The 22,064-nt window shown below is 40.5% G+C and overlaps 1 protein-coding gene across 1 annotated transcript in view; it reads left to right on the top strand.

Annotated features, from left to right (window-relative positions):
• The window catches only part of LOC129099928 (forkhead box protein J3-like), a 48,413-nt gene that overhangs the window by 24,009 nt on the left and 2,340 nt on the right, over positions 1–22,064 (top strand). The window contains exons 4-12 of the mRNA XM_054609377.1: positions 55–129; positions 2,500–2,583; positions 6,618–6,719; positions 10,518–10,673; positions 14,644–14,857; positions 16,574–16,864; positions 18,797–18,886; positions 20,370–20,642; positions 21,181–21,282. Of these exons, the coding sequence (XP_054465352.1) occupies positions 55–129; positions 2,500–2,583; positions 6,618–6,719; positions 10,518–10,673; positions 14,644–14,857; positions 16,574–16,864; positions 18,797–18,886; positions 20,370–20,642; positions 21,181–21,282 (1,387 nt within the window). The remainder of the gene's footprint in view (positions 1–54; positions 130–2,499; positions 2,584–6,617; positions 6,720–10,517; positions 10,674–14,643; positions 14,858–16,573; positions 16,865–18,796; positions 18,887–20,369; positions 20,643–21,180; positions 21,283–22,064) is intronic.

Genomic DNA, 22,064 nt, shown 5'->3' with positions numbered 1-22,064 from the left:
CCATTTTTCTCCCCCTTCCCTTCTCTCCTTCTCTCTCTCTGTCTCTCCCTGCAGAATTCTATACGACACAACCTGTCCTTGAACAAGTGTTTTCTCAAAGTGCCTCGCTCCAAAGATGACCCTGGAAAAGTAAGTATTTCCCGAACAATGCAATGCGACTGAAAAGCTCAGCTTGAAATAATGTGCGGCACACAGTGAAAAAACAAGCCTATTTAAGCGGGCTTACAAAAATGCGGCAACAGCGATTACTGTTCATGTGTTTAGTCGACCTTGTGCGGCAAACATTTGTCCATAAGTGCTCCCAAAGACCACACTCACCTGTTCTGATTCTTTCTCACACATGCAGAGTGTCTGAACTTAAAAGGCAATTCGTACCTCCATAACCACCTGAATGCCTAATGCCGCTTCCTCGGTTTTCTGCGGCTCTTCCGATATTGATTCTGCCAAGTAATAATGTGGTACAGGGAGTAATGAATAATAAGTATATGTAGGTACACTCCTTCAGATGCGCGGCTGTTCACGCATCTGTTATGCTTTATTAGGCCCTGTTTCTCTCTTGCACACAAACACACACACGCACACAATCAGAAGAGGCATTGATATGTTTCACCACTGCTACTGCTGTGGTTAGGAAGCAGAGTTGCCGCGGCGACTTTAGCAGCATTGGTTTGAAAACAACAATTTGTCAACTCCTTGTTGGTGCTGAATCGAAGGAATCAATCAGATGGAGAAAGTATATAATTACAGTTGATCAGCAAAGCTTGCCCTTACAAGATTTTTTAAAGAGTTCAAAAGTCTGCTTTTCAACTCATCCCAGGGCTAATGTGAGAAGCAATCCAGCACTTTTTACAAAAAACTGACAAGCCCAAACTTTTCATTGTGCGCTCCAAACTCATTTTGTTTTGGGGGGGAGTTTCTCCAGACTGCTGGGATTTTGGAGCCATTGAAAAATGAATAAGGGGGAAGAAGGTTTGAATAATTCAAACAGAATCCTAGGGCTTGAGTGGAGGCCTATAGTCTGCGAAGACACAAAGAGAGCGGCTCCCCCCTGATTAGCCCGACTTGGACCTGACCAGCACCTTAATTCACACCGTGGATCGAAGTGGTCGATACCTCGGCTACACATCTGTGTGTGTAGAGAAGTTGAATGTGCGAGCTCTGTGTTTGAAGCCATAGAGAGAGGGGAGAAGCTAAATCATGCATGTGCTAACGTTAATTGGCTGTGTACTGCTCACTGATGTGGGACTGAGAGACAGGGGGAGGAGAAGAGGCAAGGATGGGGGAGGAGGGGGATGAGCCGAGATGAGCCGTGTGTGTGTGTGTGTGTGTGTGTGTGTGTGTGTGTGTGTGTGTGTGTGTGTGTGTGTGTGTGTGTGTGTGTGTGTGTGTGTGTGTGTGTGTGTGTGTGTGTGTGGCCTAGATGAACATCCTGAATTTTGTCTGCAGCTTTGGACCTCCCTGGGAGGACAGAGGGAAAATAAAAATGGGGAGAAAAAAACAGACCAGCAGGAAATCAAGGACCTAAAAGCAACTGATTTCCTGCGCTCTCATTGATTGCCTTTATTTTGGAGTCTGCTGTGTTTTTAACATTGTGTTTCCGAAGGATTGCAGTGGATTTTCTGGGGAAGCGAAGCAGGAGTGTGCACCACAGGAAAACTAAACCGAGAGAAAACTGATTGGATAGAGAAGTGGAATAAATTAGTATTGTGTTGAGTGACTGGTTAAGATGCTCCAAAGATTTGGAAGATCTATTGTGTCCACAGCTTTGAAACTTTTAAATGACGTGATTCTTGTTCTTCACATACATTGTTAGGTTTGGTTTCATATTAATTGTTTGTATAATTGTGCAATTTGAAGGTTTCATTTTACATTTGTTGACTGTATTTTTGGTAAACTTATGGCAGGCTGCTTATTTATTCATTGATCAGCTAGACACAGATTTATTTTATTAGTGGTTATCTGTTGTCTTAGTATGTTGCCTGCTGTGACCCGTCTATCTGACCTGTGTCTCTCTTGCTATTTGTCACTGTACATGGGCAACCAAATTAGTTTACCATCTGCAGATCAATGAAGTGAACGATAGAGGTGGGATGCAACGATTTACATTTACTTAAGCATCGTATTTAAAGGAAGTTTTGAGTTACAGATCTCTGTTTTCACATTCAAAACTTAACTTTATCTTCTTATCTCCCTTATCATATCAGTTTATCTACTTTGTCGAGATAAAATATAATTTGCTGTAGTACTGCCCACCAGAACAATTAAATTGGTCGACCTTCACCACCTGTAGGTTTAGGTGGTCCTACACCAATAAAATATTAATTCCTTTTTATAAGTCATTATTTAAGGACTTTAATTTCCACCACTGACTCTGTATTAAAGTAAAATAGAAGAAAGGAATATGAGAGAGCAATCAAAAGCATTGGAGAAATATAGAAGCAGAGCGTCTTCCATCAAACACAAAACTTGACTCTTTGTTTTATTGGGGTCACTCTCCAGGGTTCGTACTGGGCCATAGACACCAATCCTAAAGAAGACACAGTACCCAGCAGGCCAAAGAAGAGACCGCGCTCTGGAGAGAGGGTGAGTACTTTCATTATGCTTTATAAAATCCTCCTTTTAACACTAAAGCTTGTTGTTTAATAAAACTATAATGTGGCAGTACGGTGCTCAGTTGGTATAGAACTGACTTCTAAAAAAGAAAGACTTAAAAATAAATTAAGTATGTGAGGTTTTTGCTGCCGAAGAACAATTATCTCACCTTCCTCTGTTAGTTTCCATTTTTGAAAATTATTTATTTACACCAGTTGAAGCTCGCTGACATCAAAGTGGCAAAGGATGTAGCTGTATGAGAAGGCCCGTGGTCAGAAAAAACAAGAGAGTGAGAAAGGGCAAGGCAAGTTTATTTATATAGCACATTTCAGCAACAAGGCAATTCTAAGCACTTTACATTAAACAAGTGCAAAATAACCACATTATGAAAAGGACATTTAAACTAAAACATCCATTTAAGAGAGAATAGAAAATAAGAACAAGAGAAAATGGAATAATAATAAACGTTACAGTGTAGTGTAAGAATTGATTTATTTAAAGGCAGCAGCAAAGAGAAAAAGTCTTCAGCCTTGATTTGAGGCTGCTCCAGTCAACTGAGATGCTACAGTAATGTTTGTGTGGGAACAGACTTCCAATCTTTTTTTCCCTTTTCCCCTACTATAATGATGCTGAGATAGACCAGCAGGCAAACAAGGTGCCTTTTAAGCAAAAACCTAAGAGTCTACAGCCAAGCTGGCGGCTCTGTGTGGTGTGATGACACAGTTTTGGTAATTGCTTCTGCATCACGGCTGAAAAGAGTCTGTGATTACATGCTAAATCAGAGATACCAAGTGAAAAAGCCTAGAGGATTAGATGACAGGGGAACGTATGGTTTAGAGATGACATAACCACTCACGACTCCAGGCTTCATATATTGATACTGTGCAGTTTTTGTGTTGAACAACAATAAAGCTACTTCCGTGGTCAGCTACCTACCTGACTGCGGTACAAATAAATCTCTCTTACTGTGTGTTGTGCTTGTTTGGATGATCTCCATTAGTCTAATGGTCCACCAGAAAAAGTCAGACTTTGAATAGGGTGGTGTAATTATGATTATACAAAGACACAAAAGTAGCAAAGATCTCAATTACATGGAAACACCTTTTTCCTTGGTTTAGTTGAACAGGCAGGGTTATCTGTGACACCAGATTTGCTTTGTGTCATTGATATTGACCCTCTTATTACTGAACCTTCTAAGCTAGAAAATGTCCCTGTGTCTGATAGACATACGTCTCCAGCAAATGTGCCAGTTTTTATGTACCTGGGGCCATATGAGAACCAGAGCTTATAGTTTCAATTAAACATGTCACCACCATATGTTGTATGTACATGTTAACCACATGGCTGCTGGATTTCCAAAGATACAGCAGGAAAAAACTACAGAATAGTCTAAATGAAAAAGTATTGCAGGTCTAGTATCATCTCTGTCAGCCATACAACTCTTTTGTTTCAACTATGAATGTCTCTGTATAATTTGTATGATACAGTAGTGGAGTTTTACAGCTGATAAGCATGGTCATAACTAGACGGCTCAGCCTTTGCCATGTTGAGACCCGTGTGGAGTCAATCCCTCAATATGCTCTGAATTTGGAGTTTAGCACCATAAAAAATGCTGCTGTAGCGTTTAGCAACTCACCAAGACTTTGATGGTTAAAGTAGCTGCTGGCATTATATTGCTACACCTGCGGGGTTGACATGACCAAACGCTCTGCAGAAGGTACTCAGAGATAGTATAAATAGAACATGTAAATCTGTAATTAGATGATGTTATGATAAGTCATCACATCATATCAAAATCCCCTATCAACGCTAAACTTCAGGTAGCATGACAATCCTTCCTTCAGCAAGGTTGAACAACCAATTGAGCAACCATATCAAATGGGAGTTTTTAATTCTAGTATGTAGATACCAATCAGTTTTTTTTTAATCATTGCGTACTGTATCCAGCTTCAGCTTTTTCTGAACGTACAGCTGAATATATTTGTTGTTGCATTAAAAACCTGCAGTCTTTCATCATGGTCCCGCACAGCTGGTTGTCTCCCTTCTTTTTCTCATCCTGTGTCTCCGTAACTCTTTGTGTATCTTGATCATTATCTTTCTGTGCGTCTGTTTGTCCGCCACTCTTTTCCTCTGTCTCTCCCTCTCTGTCTGTATCACCGCTTCAGCCGTCTCCTCTCCAGGGAACTCGGGCAGGCGTGGCGCAGCAAAGTGCACAATCACAGTTGCTTATTGGGGGGGGGGCGACGACAAAAGAAAGGATGCAGAAAAAAAGAGACATCAAGGTAGAGAGCAGAGAGGAAAATCAAGCTGCGAGGGAAAGGAAGGATAAAAAAGTAAGCGGAGTAGGAGGGAGAGTATTCTAGGCTTGTGTTCCAGTTAATTACCACGAAAGGCCCCGGGGCTGCCATTAGACATATTTTCTTCACCGTTTTTTTTATTGTTTTTATTACAAACATTAATTAATTCAGAGCCTTGTCATCTCGTCTTACATGGATGGGCCCTTCGACCCCTTTTTCTTACGCCTCACTTGCGCTGCTGGCAGACACACCGTGGGCTGTCACATGGGCTAAGGAGAAACAGGGAGGTTTTAAGTGCTAGGAAATATAGCAGTAGTTACTTTCTGAAAAATAAATGGCTAAAAACGCGGTACTGTTTTCATTAGGGTTTTGTTGCACCTAGGCTACACTGTCAAAGTCTTTTAACGTCTCCTGATGCGACGGTTGTGCAAATGAAAAGATTTGAAGTTGGCAGCAAGGCTAAACGGCAGCTGCATAAATGCATTGTATAAATGTGTCGACAGGCAGTGTAGACTTAGTTTAGTAGCTGCGTCTCCAGTGCCCTCAGCATAATCACTCTCTTTCATTTCCTGTATGCCTCTCTGTCTGTCTGCCTGTCTGCCGCTCCGTCACCACTCAATTATCTCCCTACCTATTCTTCCCTTTTTTTCGCTCCCCTTCTTCCACAAGCCTTCCTCACTCCTCTCTTCACCTCTCCGTTGTCTTCTTTTTTAAGTGCCTCCACCAGGGAACCGACAACCCGTTTCACTGGGAGTTTATCATAAATTAAAGATTGCATTGTTACCAACCAATCCTCTTACTGTAAGCAGTTTGGGAAGGCAGGCAAGCTGTCTTGAACCCTGAAAGGAGTCAGACAAGGAAAAAAAATATTGTCCTCATTTTTATTTGTATATTTTTTCCACTTTGCGGGCATCAATTTAGCCCCTCATCGATCTTTGAACAGTTCCTCCTATCCCCACACTCAGTTAACTCTACTTTAGCTCTTTGTGAGGACAACAGAAAATGAACTGCTGATGAATCCATTTTAGGTACTTGAATAATGTATTAGGTGCGAGTGATTTATCAACTTTCAGGCTGTTTAACTGTTCTGCCATTTAAATGAAGTTCGCCTCGACTGGTTCACATAGTTGGAGCGAGGGGCGTGGCAGCAATTCAGGAGGCTCAGAACAGACTCAGGAATTTGCAGCTTTAGAAATTTCTTATAACATTTGTCAAATTAAAGTTCCTTCATAATTTCTACTGTCCCAATCAGCTGTGACTACTAACAATAGCCATGTTTTTTGTGTGTTCATAATAATAGTTTTAGGGGAGTGGCTTTGGTGGGACGCTTCAAGGGATGGGATGTCACCTTCTCGCTAGATTTAGCGGCTTTTGTAGCTATTGCTGCTAGCTACTTTCATTGCAAAAGAGTCAGCAACACTGTTTTTTTTTACGTTTGGATACTTTTAAAATCTAGCATACTGTTGGTAGTTTCTCAAGATTATCAACCATAGCTTTAAAGTGTAAATGAAAAAAAAATGCATGCCTATTCAAATTGGCTTGCACCATATGAGTATAAAGGAAAAAGAGAATACTACCTGCTCTAACATACATTGCTTACTTTTTTCACACTTGTGCTTTCCTACTTTGACATGTCAAAATGTCTTCTGTGAGAAAAGCCTATATAAAGCCTATAGATTGATTTGGTGTCTCCATCCTTGTTCTCAGTCCTCTGTCCTCTACTTTCAGGCATCAACTCCTTACAGCCTGGAGTCTGAGTCTCTGAGAATGGACTGCATCATGTCAGGAGGGGCGTCCCCCACTCTGGCCATCAACGCTGTAACCAACAAGGTACGACACCAGCTACTCACTTATGATAGTTTGCTTCAAGCAATGTCTAATTCACCAGTCTTCAGTAAAAACAAAACACGGCATCAAAGCAGGTTAAAAAATGTATTCAGCGACACAAGTCGCAATTATTTCCTTTTATCTAATACTGCATTGGTCAGCAGTAAGAACGTAAATCCCAACCTGCTTGCTTTTAAACTGCTTAGTACTGTATTCCTGATTGGTTTGAAAGCATGTCATGCTAAAAACTTCTTATGTAAAACAAAACTAGCATTATTATTTTTTTACTGTTGACTGCAGGGCTCAAATGATTAGTCAAATAATGAGTTAATTAACAGAAGATTAATTGGCAGCTATTTTGATAATGTATTAATCTTTTTAGTATTTTTTCAAACAACAATGCCAAACATTTCCTGGGCACAGCCACTCAAATGTGAAGATGTGATGCTTTTTCTTTGTCATTTCTTTGTCATAGTGTTTTGGTTTTCCTGTTCTTCAATTTAAAAAGACTATTGCAATACATCCCATTTCGGTCCTGGGAGTTGTGATTGGAAGATTTCAGTATTTTCTGACATTTTATATAAAAAAACAATCAGTCAAACAAGAAAATAAATGGCAGATTGATCAATAATGAATTTATCATTAGTCTCAACAAGAGTTTAATTTGTGGGAAGCCACGGTAATTTACATTTCACATTATGAACTGTTTTTTGAGAAAATATACCTGGCTTTAAAATTGTAACTCCGTGCCTTAAAGGTTGTTTTATATTTCTCAGCTGGAAGTAGAAATACAATTGCTACTTATAGATGAAAAGAAGGTAAGTCATTAAATAGATCCTGTTGTTAAACACAGTGAGGATGCATGACTAAACAGTGATTGTACAGTTCAGTGAATCCTGTGTGATTTCAGTAGTATGTTGTTACTGTTGATGTTATATTCAGGGAAGTATTTTTATAATTTAGCCACTCGCACAGTGACATGAGTTCATAAGGGCTCTGGACCGTTTCAGGATCCACTAATATTACATTCAGAACTTTTGAATAGTTGAAAAAGAAGAAAGAAAAAGGTTACTTAGTGGCCCTTTAAGTCTAATGAATATTTATGTCTTAAAGATGTGTAATGATGATTCTTAACAAATGAATTAGTCAATAAATTTGTTGTTCTAATTGTTCTTGCAGATTAGAAGAATGTGTTGAAGTTTCAATAATTATTACTAACTGAATATCAGATGTACTTGCAGCAGAATGAGTCTTACAGGTCAAACTATAATAGTGGTCGCACACATCCAAAGACCGTTTTACAGGCTCTCGCTTTCACACGCAACCTTATGAACTGAAACACACACACACACACACACACACACACACACACACACACACACACACACACACACACACACACACACACACACACACACACACACAAACGCTGACTAAAAAGCTGAACTGGGTGTGACCGTCTGTATGAGGGTCAGAGATCAAGCAGCGACTGGTGACCTCTGACGCCTGTCTGATCTTCCACACACGCACACACACACACACACATACACAAACAAACAGAATGATGATGTGTGGTGCGTGACCTCTTCGTCTGACCCCGACCAAAGAGGAAATTTGTCCCACAGCAGCAACTCACATAACTCTTGAGGGTTTGGTCCAGACGTGATGTGAAGGTCTGGACTTGACAGCTTATTCCAGTTCGCCTTTCTTTTCGCACATTTTGACTCATACTTCCAATAATTTATCAAAATACAATACTTTTATCACAGATTATTAATGCTCTGTTAATTAAAAATTATTTGATCACCATCATTATTTAGCCTTGCTTTTGTAATGTGAAAAGTTGCTGATGTTTGTACTTTTAGGTTTGCCTGGTTTGGGATTTTGGTAAACTTGTTAAAGGTATTTTTAATTCATTTTCACATCACATTTTGCACCCTTATAGTTTAAACAATGCTATAATTGCATTTCTTGCTAACTCTCCTGATTCCATTGCACTCTCCCGGTTTTCTCACAGGGTAACAATTCTCCCGTATTTGTCCTGAATGATACTGAACAGCACGTATAAACCCTATAAGTCTACTATTTCCACTCAGACAACTATGCAGCTACTCGCACGCCCGCTTGCACCTCGTCCTCAGTGAGTGAGAAATGGAGTGAGAAATGGAGAGTACTAAGAGAAAGAATTACTCAAGCATATTTCAGACATCCTGGAAAGAAGAATTCTGGTTTCAAAGGAATGGGGCATTCATTTTGTCAATCTGCCCTGTTGGTGGACTTATTATTTTGTTATTGTTTAAAAGTCACCAGAATGTAGGAAACAAAACAAACAAAAATTCTCAAGGTTGGAAAGCAAAACTGTTTTATTAGATCCACAGACATACAAAGTCTTTAAAATGTGGCAACAGAAAGTGAGAGGTGGGCATCACTAACGGCCACGGAGATCAGCATCAAGTGATTATTGTTTTCCCAGACAGTTTGGTGTAATTTACCTCATGCATGTCAGTTTGCACGTATTCTGTTTTACCCAAGGGAAGATTAAAACTTGATTCGTCTCAGCCATCACTATACATTTTGAAAAAAAAAAGATTCAGAGCAGGGAGAGAATAACCTTGATGATAATGATGCCGATGCCAACGTCAATGATGTCCGCCCACATCCAGACAGGTGGCGTCCTGCAGGCACAGCAGCGCATCAGAGCCTCTTTAATAACACATTTGCACACAAATTTTCTGTTTGCTTTGGAGAGTGCCTGTTCTTCTGAAAAATACATTCCTATAAGATGATAGTAAGAGCTTAGGATAACTGAAAATATTTTCCTCGAGCAAGATCGTTAAAGTCATCATCAATTTAATTCATATATTTGAACGTTTTACATGAAATTTGAAATTCCTACAAAAACGTGAAACCTTTCTAGAGACACCATGAGGTGTTTGATAATTATCATTTTTTCCTGTATAATATGTATAGATATAGACTTCAAATGTTCTCATAAATCACATAATTATTTCTTTGTTACTACAGTAACACAGCAAGTAGAATTACATATTCACTCAGATGTCACCAAATACACCAAAACAGAGAACGATTAACACTTAAGGAAACTGACTTTTGAAAATGCTTATTTTTTTCCACTACAAAAACATCTACAGGGTAGAGCACAGCCCGAGAGAGCCTTTACTGTTTTCTAACCCGGAGGCTATTATTTCACATTTGTCTATACAATTAAATGTAGCCTGGAGGTAATGCTGGCGCTCAGCTTCACAAGTACTGGCAGTCAAAGAAAAACAACAAAAACATGATTCAACATAATCCTGAGGCATTTCTTTTAAAAGCGTTGTGATCTGTCACCACAAGACCATATACAGTACACTTCCTCTGAATCTGTGCCAAATTCTCAAATAATAAAGTAATTTCTGGAGTTACCTAGGTGTTTCTGGGTCATGACATTCTATCAAAATCACCATATTTAAGGAAGAAAGATCATCATCAGTTAACGTTCTGTGCTTTCATGCAGCAATAGGACCAATTTACATTTACCTGCACTTTAATTTCCATATTTCCTCATGAGTTGTCTCATAAGTTAATGGTGCATGGGTAATTTCTTAAGGTGGACAATGTTCACTTTAGGCTGGAGATGAGTCCGCAAATGGACAAAATGAAGGAGTGGAATAAAAATAAATCACTACGTTTGAAGGAGTTTATATGGTGCATTGCTTCAACATTTTGGCCCTGTGTAATTGCCTTTATTGTCACATTAACATGGATCTGGTGTGTGTATGTATGTGTGTGTGTGTGTAGGTAGCACTGTACAACCCCGAGGCAGAAGGCAGCGAGAGTCCTGGTAGTCTGGGCAGCCTGAGCAACAGCCTTTCAGAGCAGAGTTTGGCATCCGTCAACCTTAACAACCTGAACACCGCCGTCAGCAGCGGCAGCAACGTACACAGCTACACACCAGTAAGTTCTGCTCTTTATTTTGGGTGACAGTCTAATGATTGCTGCAGGAAAACATATCTATTCTTATGTCTGTCTGCACAAGGACAACAGCTGACCTGACGCTGCTACTGCTTGTTTAAGGACACCTCAGCACGGTGGCTTTCTTCCACTTTTCTTCTGCTCTTTTTTTTTTTATATCGACAAATGGCAACAGCATTCAAACTAAAAGTTTTTACAATGTGCACTTGATTCTGAAATAAACTGGATGATTCAGTCACCAGTTCAGACACTCTCAGTCGGTACGGAAGGTGTCTGCTGCACCCTTAGCAGACTGAGGAGGTGGTAACCAGCTAACGACATGTACGCTGGATCTACAGTTCTGCTGCAACTCTGTTTCACATTTATACTTTGCAAGCAAATATATTTTCAGTGGGTTTATGCAGAGCACATTTAGTGTACATAGATTACATTTGCATTATTCTGTATAATGTCAATACAGTTAAGCAGATGCCATGAACAGACACATTCTTGTATCTATTTAACCTGCAAATATCATAGATGTTAGTCGTGATCTTTTGCTAAATAATTAAAATGTTTTGCTTAATATAAATTGTATTGCTGTTCGACATGCAGAGACATGCATGTTTTCCATATAGAGAATTTATTTGGGTTCCCCAGACATATGAAATAACAGACACCCATAAAGATTTTTGTATTTATATTTATTTTTTCTGGTGTGGGAATGCAATTAAAAGTGCAGGTTGATTGAATAGTGTCTTGCTTGTTGTTGAATGTTTCATTCATATGCACCGCCTGTGAATTGAATTTTTTGTTTTGCAGCCGGCTATCAATGCTGTTTGCAGCCCCTCACACCCCTCAAGGTCGACCGGCACAAATAAATTCTAAACCTGTGGGAAATGCTGGTATTTTTTCATGGAAGCGCCTCTGTCGTGCAAAAAATTATACCGCAGGAAACATCAGAGTCATCCCTCTTAGCGTTGACAGTTCACCTTTATCGTCTCTGATGCATACGAATGATGCCTGACCATTCCAGTATTAATGACTTTGAGAGAAAGGGGCAAAATTGAATACAAAAGAATACAGATTAATTATTTATTTTTTAAGCCTGCAGTTACACACTTAGATTTTCCTGTCTCGGTGCCATTTACTGCACTCACATACACACAAACACACACAGGGAGGTTCATTTGTATCAAGGTGGCTCATGTCATCTACTGTAATGGAGCCCACGGGCTTGGCCGGTGTAAAGTACACTCAGGACTTGGCCTGCCACAGATACAGGGACTGAGACTGCTTAAATGATTTCTCATCCTCTTAGAAAACAAGGCCTTTCAGCTGCAATATTTGAATTGATTAGTCTCAACCAGTGTGTGTGAGATGATGATAAATTCCCTTTTTATGAAGGAGGGACTAGATTAGCCAACCCTTCTCTCAGGAACTAAACTGTACCATGCCGAGCGATTTGGATTTAGAACAAAATATTTAATGTTAACAACAAACTATTTATCCGCAGCTAATCAGATGAAGAAAACATGGCTGGAGCAGGAGTATATCATATAAGAAAGCCTCTTGACAAAAAAAAATGACAGTTCTTTGATCTTTAAATTTTAAATGTCACAGATAAAGATGTAAAATGGTTTTGCTTAAATTAGGAAGCTGGACACTTTCTTTCCTCCCAATTGGCTGAAAATGAAAGTTGACTAAAGATCTCACTCTTTCTGTCAAGTTATTTGGTCCAGAGCACAAGCTTTTAACAACTACAGGCCGGATTACTATTAAATTGGAAATGTATCATGGTTCCCAGAGGATGAATCATAATGACTTTGGTGAACCACTGATTATTTCTCATTGATCAAAACTTCTTTTCAGAACATTTGTTTTTGATATTTATGGTCCCCGGAGGATAAATCTTAATGTTTTTGTTGTCCCCATGACCACTAACGCTCTCCAGAGGATGAGCCTTTCCGTTTGGACAATCCTTTTGTTTTCTTTCTGTGTCACCCTCAGTCATTTATAGTTTCACTCGAGTTTATTAATGCTTCCAGGGGTTGAATATTTAGGAACAAAAGCCCTTGAAATGCTGCAAATTTAATTCCTTTATCCTTTAATTTAATCATTGTTATTCCATATTACTTGATGCTCCTGCAGCCGCTAGGTTTTCCCATTATGGCTATTAAAGTTTCCTTCATCGTTATCTAATAAGGGGGACTTTTGAAAGACTTGTAGTGCATTTCACATGTTTGACAAAGTGTTTGTGTTCTGTCCTTTTAAACCAAATATAACACAATTTTAAAGGCCAGTCCAAGCCCAAAAAACATTTGTTCCAAAATTACACGAGCGCTGAGAAGTCCCAACTCTTTTATTATTTTTCCCTTGTAACAGCTGCTCACCTTTTTACCATCAATCACTTTCCCCCACTCACCTCCCACCTGCATTAGTAAAGGTCAGCGCAATCTCATCTCGTTAACCTCTCATTTCTAGAGGCCGTCTTTTGTTTTCCTCCTCCCTGCTTCGTCTCCTCCATCTCTTGCCCTCCTACTCTGTTGCTTCAGACCTCATCTGCGTTTTGGTCCAGGGGGATCAGGGTTAGTTCTGCCTCATTACCTGGCACAGGTGATAGCCCCATAACTGACGGTGATTACTAGTGGCATCACTGGCAGAGATCTCAAAGACACCAAGAAAGTTGACGGAGAGGCAGCCATTACTGGGTGGAGGTAGATGTGTGGGGGATGTGTCATGCTAAGTTGGCTTCTGTCTGCGGAGGCACACTGATCACAGCAAATTGCTTGTGTTTGCTGGGTGGATGGTGAGGAAGATGACAGCTGGGATGAGATGATTGAGGGTAGAGGGAGACAGGCAGCATTCACTATAGGAGGCGGAAAATTAAAGCAGTGGATTTTGTTTTTGTGTGTTCATAGGAAAGGGAATTAGTGCCAGCCAAGATTTCATTTTAATTGCTTGAAATTGAATTTGGTTGCAATAATCATAGCGAATATAGAAGAAATTATTTGTTGAAAGAATTAATGTGAAAATGTAATATGAATGGCACAATTGTAAAATAAATTACATATTTTGAAACTGAATGTAATAATTGCTGAATGTTACTTTTTATCTGTTTTACAGTGCAGCTTTCCCAATTGAAATCAGGTTTCGCAATTTAGACAGGTAGCAGCCCACACCTATTCTGGCATTAGTGGCCTTTCCAGTGTTTTTGTGTGTGATTTTTTTTTTTACGATGATGAGGTAAATATATGTAATATATGTTTTGCCTCAATGTAGTTTATGTAGACATCTGTGCACTTGTTCCATAAACCATCCAACCCTGCTCGTATGGCTTTGTCCTATCTCTAACACTATGCAGTCCATATAAACATTGGCCGCTTATTAATTCTGCACATCAAGCCACTGCATCGTTAACTTACTCCTTCCACCTCCACAGCCTCCTCCTGTATTAGCATTTAGCCGTTGGTCATGTATTTCAAATACAGTGTATGTTCATGTATGTCTGGGGGTTGTGAGCTCAGGGACAGTCTCCGCCAAGCTTGTGGTGGTATGTTTCAAAGCATCAAAGAGCCGCTCCGCCAAACAAAAGCTGTTGCTATAGGTGATGAGAACCTCCAATTAAGTGTCACCTTCCAGAAATGTGCACATAGCCATGTTTTATTTGCAACTGTTATGCTTTAATGGATATCATTTTGTTTTGATAAAAACCTGATTGAGGAAAAACTTTTTGACTTGACGACCCTGTGTTTTTTCCCCCGGTACTCCTGTTGTACCGGTGCGGTGGTGTTATTGGTCTCATTGAAGTGAATGTTTTTTGATGCAGTGCCGATGTTTGTCTGACCGCAGGCTTTACACTTTGAACTGCAGTGTGAATTCAGCCTTTGATGTATTTCTACTCAAACCAATTTCTTCATTGATGTATTTGTGTACCTCTCAGTATGTCTGTTCTCTCTCCTCTGTCTTCAAGGTGAGTAGCCACTCAGAGCCTTCGTCCCAGTCCCTGAGCCTCCAGCAGCCCGCCCAGCCGCCGCCGCCTCCCCCTCCTCCCCCACAGCCCCAGTACGGTTTGCCCGTCCCGGAGTCACGGGACAAGCAGCTCTGTTTTTCCGACTTTGAGGACCTCAGCTCTTCTTTTCGCAGTCTTTACAAGTGCGTCTTTGAGCAGTCCTTCTCACAGCAAGGTGGGTGTCGACTCTCATTTTATATGTGGATTAGTTTGTAATTGTTCATGTGTGCTCGTCAAACATCCTAATTGACACATGTGTTTGCAGGGGAAAAAAACTTGTAAACCTCTATGTCATGCACAATTAACTGTCAAGCTTAAGCTCCTAATGAAATGATAAGAATTTAACATTGCTTTCACAAAAGTAAACGCATTCCAGTATTAACCTCCATCACACTCTACTCCTACTCCATTGTATTTTAATAAACAACCTGTTGTTCCGCATATCTGCATTTTACGCCTCGCACAGTCAAATGAGTAAAGGCAATTAAGAGAAAGAATTCAACAGAAGTAGGAGGAAAACTCACAAACACATCTGCAGTCGAGCGGAGCAAAGGGTTCTGCAGCTTTGATAGCAGCTAATTAGATTGGTTCTACAGTTTGTGAAGCATCTTGCTAATTGCTTCCTGAAGCTTTCAGGTCACCAGTTGCCTTCCACTTCGACCCCCACCCCTCCTATCACCTTCCCTCTCCCGCTTTCCTCTCCACGTACACATCCACGTACGTTCTGTAACCGAGGAGATTGATGCGCTCTGTTGAGCTCAAGAACTGCTGCCTGCGTTCACACTCTGACAAGGTCCCCGTCAAGTTGTGGTCAGGGGTGCACATGCAAAAAAGATTGTTTGTTGGGGGGGTATGATATAGACAAACTCAATAAGAAAGTGAAGAAGAAAATGGAATTGGTGGATTTTTGAAAGGGTCCCTTAAGTGTGAGGCTTAGCAGGAGGTCATAGTATTCGAGCATTTGAGTCACATTGAGTCACCAAGACAGTGGAGCTCATTGTGTCCTTTGAAAACTACAGTTAGTCCAAGACCACACATCAAACTGTAAGTGACTCAGGTGGTGCTGCAATCATTTCCTGACAGAAATAACAGTTCAAACAAAAGAGAACAAAATTAACATTCAATTAATAATGGCAGGGGGAATGAAAGAACCACTCACTAAGTTGTGCTCAGATAGCCTCGGTGTGCTCATCAATTTCATTTTGATTTGTTGGTCAGAAAAATAAAAGTCCCTCTGTATCACTCCTCTGATGTTTGAAGAGAGCTTAACATTACTGCTCAGGCTACTCTGTCTTGGAGTGATAAGCATGAAACAGCAGATAAAAGAAAAGGTCAAAAGACTCTCAACAAAAGAGATACATATAGTTATGGAAAGGAAATAAGTTTCTGACGATAGTGCACTCTCTGCTGGCCACACTTAAGGATCATCTCTGTCTTTATCTTTAACAATTATTGATTGTTGAACACCTTAATTGTGACAATCATTTACGATTAACTTACATAACATTTAAAGGAGTAGTGTGTCAAATTAAGGGGGATTGGCAGAAATGAATAACCATGTTTTCATTAATGTATAATGACCTGAAACTAAGAATTGTTGTGTTTTCGTTAGCTTAGCCACTTAATGTCAGCGAGCAAAGATGCCGCGTAGGAGACCGTGAAGTGAACCAGATGAATTGAAGAATTTTGGAGTTGAAGGCAATAACTCTTGTTACTGTATTTGCGAGTAAAAGCCAATACTCGGTTTACCCTCTTGTTACGAATAGTAAATCTTTATCCATTTTAGGGTGTTTTTTTTGTTTCAATTTATATTCTTTTCTTGTTTGTTTTCCTCACCTGTGATTTCTCCTGTGATAAATAGTTTTTTTCTGATTTGTTTTTTCTCCGGCAGGTTTGATGGGTATGCCTGGCGATTCAAGCCAGCAGGCCCGGACCGCCTGCTCCTACCAGCACTCTCCTGGTGCGGGAAACGGAGGCGGCGGCCACCATCACCAACAACACAACCACGGTCAGGCATCGCACCATCCCCATCACCCTCAGCAGCACCTCTCCCCTCACTCCGCCCACAGCCAGCACCAGTCGCACGGTCAGCATGGCCAACACCAACAGCACCCTGCTCATTCCCAGCAGCATCCTTCTCTCTCCCACCAGAGTCACACCGGACAAACCTGCCCCTCAACAGGTAGGAACAGAGCCGCAGTTTTTACGTGAAAAGGTTTTCATGTGCAGGCATTGAAAATTTTGGATTCTGGTGACACCCTCTGGTAGTGCACAGGATCCAAACAGATAAAACATCATCAGAATCAGAAGCTGTTTATTGGCAAGAACGTTTCACATACAAGGAATTTGGCTATGTGATTGATTGGTGCATAACAGTTAACAGTAAAAAAAAGACAATAAAATATGGTAACAAATAAGAGTACGTGAATGCAAGTACATAAGTATATAATTAAAGTTTCAAATTTTATATTAATCTGGAAAAGAAAAGATGTGCAGGGGTGTTTATCTGTGAGAAATTGTCCTGGGGATGTAAGTGTCTGAGTCAGTGGGGGTCCCGGGCTTTAATGATGAACACAACTGCAGACGGGAAGAAACTGTTTTTATGGCGTGAGGTCTTGGTCCTGATGGAACCGCAGTCTCATGCCAGAGGGAAGGAATTTGAAGAGTTTGGGTCCAGGGTTAAAAGCAATTATTTAGTCACTTAGAAGAGCAGAGCATTGATAAGAGTAGCTCCTAGTTGTACTTAAATCCTTAAGATAACTAACTCATACTAATTCGAAAGACGCTATAAACACAAAAACATTCCACGAGTAAAGTTTTCTTTACCAACATGCGAGTCCATGAACAATAGTCCATTGAACAATACTCTAGGATATACTTGTGAAATATGTAATGTTGTGATTGAGAAATCACATTGTTTCCACGAGTTAGGTATTGCAAATGGTGATGAGCCTAGACCGCTATTGTTCATATTCACATCAATTTGCACTAAGTACTGAGCATATTTTATGGAGTATAAATACAAGCAGCTGAGTGGGAGAACAACCAGCGTCAGTCTCCTAGGTGTAATCACAACTCTAGAAGGGTCCACAAACTGGAAATAAAATCCAACATCAACATTCGTAATGTCAATGCAGCTATTTCTCTATTCTGCTGCAAAGCTTTTCACTGAGTATTGTGAAAGGAAGCCACAAAGTGTATGGTATAGTACTGTCTCCTAGATATTGATGCTGTTCAGCACCGAACAATGATTCTTTTTCTCCGGACTCCCAAAGCCACATTGGTGTAAATACAATTCACCTTAAACATCCGAACGGGCTTGTCTCTCTGCACAGGCTCATTGCATTTATATTATATTCCTTCCACTGTAAGGTCCCAGAGCATTTGATATTATGAGGCTGGCCTGATACAGACTGGTATCTCCAAAGCTTCAACAAGGCTTTTCCTACTCATATTCCCAGGCTTTGTTTTTATTTTTGTTTTGTTTTTCCTTTGTGTCTCTGCAACACAGCTCTCAAGCCAAAAAATGTACTCTTCAGACATTATTTATCTAGGTTAGTATTCCCCTTAACCAAGCAGAGGATGAGTGAAAGAGATCCCTCAGTCTTTGATCCACAGTATCCGAATGTATTGTTGTTTGGTTTGTGGCGGTGAAAGCGGTGAAAAGCATCTTCCTTATCTTGTTCAACCAAAAGGAAAACCTGTGGCTGGAAAATGTTTCAATGTCAAGTCACACCACCTTGTGGTTGACTGCAGAACTTTACTGAGACAAACTATACTTTTTTTTTGGCATCAGTTCAGATAATTTAACGCTGCCACACTGATCAGACTGAACTTGTATTTATTTTAGTGTTTAAACAATTAGTTGACACTTTGATGGCTGATTCATTTATCAAGAAAATGCCCAATATTATCTGGTTCCAGTTCCTCAGCTGTGAGATTGCTGTTTATTTTTTTTGTGAGACAAAACCACAATTTTGTAGGCTTCACTTTGGGCTCCGGGAAACTTGTGTTGTCCTCAATTTACAAACTAACTGAACAACAACAATTTTTAACGTGTGTTTGTGTGTGTGTGTGTGTGTGTGTGTGGTCTCTCTCCCTGGCATGTCATCAGACTGGTACCCCAACCTGGACTGGCTCAAGGAGAGCTGTCGCATTGCTACCAGCTACAACTGGGCTGACGTAGACCTCTCCCCGTTTCAAGGTAACACACCATCCTGTACACACACACACACACACACACACACACACACACACACACACACACACACACACACACACACACACACACACACACACACCAAGAGTCCTGGTGCCATCAGTGTGAACAGCATCTGAAATGATGAAGCTGTCTCCTGCATTCTGTTTCGTCACATTGAGAATTGATAAAATGTTTATTATGCCGATCAGTTACTTTGATTAAACCATTATGATTCCTCTCTGAGCTTTCATATACACTCGCCCTTGAGGCACAATATAATAACATCCAGTGTTGTAATAGTAGTGGTCTAATAAAAGTCATTATCCTGCATCTGCGAGGTTGCCCTCTCTGTCTCTCTCTGTCTCTCTCACACACACATACACACACTGTCTCCCTCCCTCTCTCCCTCCCTCCCTCCCTCCCAGTCGTATGATGTGAATAATCCAATTAGGCCCCGGCTCAGTAACAGCCTCTTATCACGGTCAGTACACAAAGCCGGCTACATCCACACACGATGGATGGCGACGGCTGGTCTTACAACATACGGGCTCCGCCACCGCTCTCTCTCTCTCTCTCTCTCTTTTCTCCTCCTGCAGCGCTTGACCTCCCTAACATCGCCGTAATGCCATCCTTCGACGCCTCTGGCTCAGCTCCAATGAGCAGGGTCCAAGCCTCGCGTTTCTGTCGACGCCAAGCGCAATGGGAATTTGATTTTGGGAAATATCAGACAGGAAGTGTTGAATGGAAGCTTAGGTGTGTCTCTGTTTGGAAAAAAAGGAGGCGTATCGGTTCAGGGTCTTGTTCTTTCGTCTTCAATTGTGAACAGGCGTGCTGTGACTTCACAATGATATATGTTACATATAATTGATTTTTCATTATTTGGATGTTAATTACGTTTAATTTTGTGATTTTAAAGATGATTGGAGTGTTTGTCTGGAATAAGTCATTTCAGACCAGAAATGACTGAAGCATTGTTGGTTTAATGTTAAGGACATGTTACTGTCTATATGATTTAAGAAGAATCAGATTGGACCTCATTCATGAATCAGTGCTTACTTTATTAGCAGTGATCGTGTTAGCCTGGTATGTCGTCTGTTTTTAATCCTAACATATCTTATTATTATGTGTTAATAATTCTCCCAACATTACCTTGTAAATCCTGGAAACCCAGGATATGCACCGGAGCATCATTTTAAAAAACCTAATATGTCATGTGAATATAATGATGCAAAAGACACCTATAATTTTAGACTTGGTGCAACTGGGCAGCAATTGAAATGCCAATTTGTATTTAATTTAACATTTAAGATTTAATGAGTGTGATGTAGCTTTAGTGAACGATCGTTACAGACAGAAATTGCAGGTGAAATTGTTTAACAGTAAAAATAAAAGTTAGAAATTTACCAATAAAAAGAAAACTAATTTTAAAGCTGTGAGATATGTGGAACATTCAGGTTTATCTTTGGCTCCTCCGTCTGTCTCCCAGGTCTGAAGGAGAGCATGCGGCAGGCCGAGCTCAACAACTGGTCGCTGGACGCCGCCCAGATGGCCGACCTGTGCTCCTCCATAAACCAGTTCTTCACGGCCACGGGGGTCATCCCCCCGCAGGGCGCCGCCCACCCACAACCTCAGGTCCCACACCCGACACCACCTGGAGCACCGCAGCACCCGGCTCAGCCACACGGGGCAATGCACCCGAAGGCCAGCCAGCTCAATCAGCACGGACAACACAACCAACATAACCAACACATCAGCACGGGTCAGTATACAGGGCAGGGATTTCAACACATTTCACTCCAAGATAAAGTAAAAGATACATGATATGAAAGCTGTTGTTTTTCCTCACTTGTTACTCCAGCTGTCAGATGAATGTAACAGAGTAAACAAATATAATATTTCCCTCTACTTAAGAACAATATTTCAAAAAAGGTCCTAGTTACCTCCCACCTTTGGCATTGCAGTCTTGCAATATTTCTGCACTTCCCTGCTGTGATTGGAGCTGAACTACAGTATCTCCCCTCACTGTGCATTGTTTTCATTATTATAGATTTACAAGGGAATTGTGGATGATGTCAGCGTCATCGCAGCTAAAGTAAAGATATGGAGACGAGGAGACATTTCACCAGTGGGAATTCCAGCACATTCTGTAGGATTTCTCAAACTTAGCATAATATGGCAGTAAAAACTGTGTGTGCAAGCGATCGCAGATTGTGTTCTGCAGAGACACATAGGCATGTGTGAAAGCCGGGATACTAATCTGACAGTTAGTCATTGCCCTTTTGTCTGTTCTCCCACAGGGAACATGTACATCGACTCGAGACAGAGCATTTCTTCTCTGATGGGCCCACCAGGATACCCCCACATGCCTCCCATGAGCAACACGGCTCCCACCATGACAGGTGACTCCTCCATCGCTCTCTTAGCAGGTCAGGAGTAGCAGGTGGAAGTGAAGAGTATATGTGTGTATGCAGGTTTATATCAATGCAAGTGTGTGTGTGTGTGTGTGTGTGTGTGTGTGTGTGTGTGTGTGTGTGTGTGTGTGTGTGTGTGTGTGTGTGTGTGTTTGTGTCAATTTCAAAATGTCCCTAGTAGATGGTACAACATCAGTATTTTATAGTAATAATATGCTACCCTGGAGTGAAACCAAAATGTAATATCACACACCAACATTCATAAAAAGCAGAAAGAACCTATCATTTATAGTATTTTGGGTTGTATAAGGTTGGTAGATTTCACCATATTTATTAATACATTTTAATCTGTGCATTGACTAGAAACTATACATATGCAAGGGTGTCACAGACTGGCTCAGAGAATTAACAAAGGAATTTAGTATTGCATTGACCTTTTTGTCTCCAGTATGGGTCAAACGGCAAAAAAACTGGATCCTACATTTCCCATGACTCAAATGAGGCCCCTGGTAATTTTCTCAGACTTGACAAAGTTCCACCAGAATCAAGACATTAAATGACTGTTTTTACAGACTAGTCGTACTAACCATGACTAGAACACTGATCTTCTTGAAACAAATCAATGGAGTGCCCCTTTAAGACAAACTGTTTTCTCAGTTTTTACAGAAAAAATAATAAGTAATAAATTAAATGGCAAGGTTTTCGTGTGCCAGAATCAAAAGTTTTCTTCTATTCAAAAGCACCAATTTTAGAATTGACATTTGTTTCTA

This window comes from Anoplopoma fimbria, chromosome 12, assembly GCF_027596085.1.
Source record: "Anoplopoma fimbria isolate UVic2021 breed Golden Eagle Sablefish chromosome 12, Afim_UVic_2022, whole genome shotgun sequence".
Taxonomy (NCBI): domain Eukaryota; kingdom Metazoa; phylum Chordata; class Actinopteri; order Perciformes; family Anoplopomatidae; genus Anoplopoma; species Anoplopoma fimbria.
This window is presented reverse-complemented; position numbering and strand designations above follow the sequence as displayed.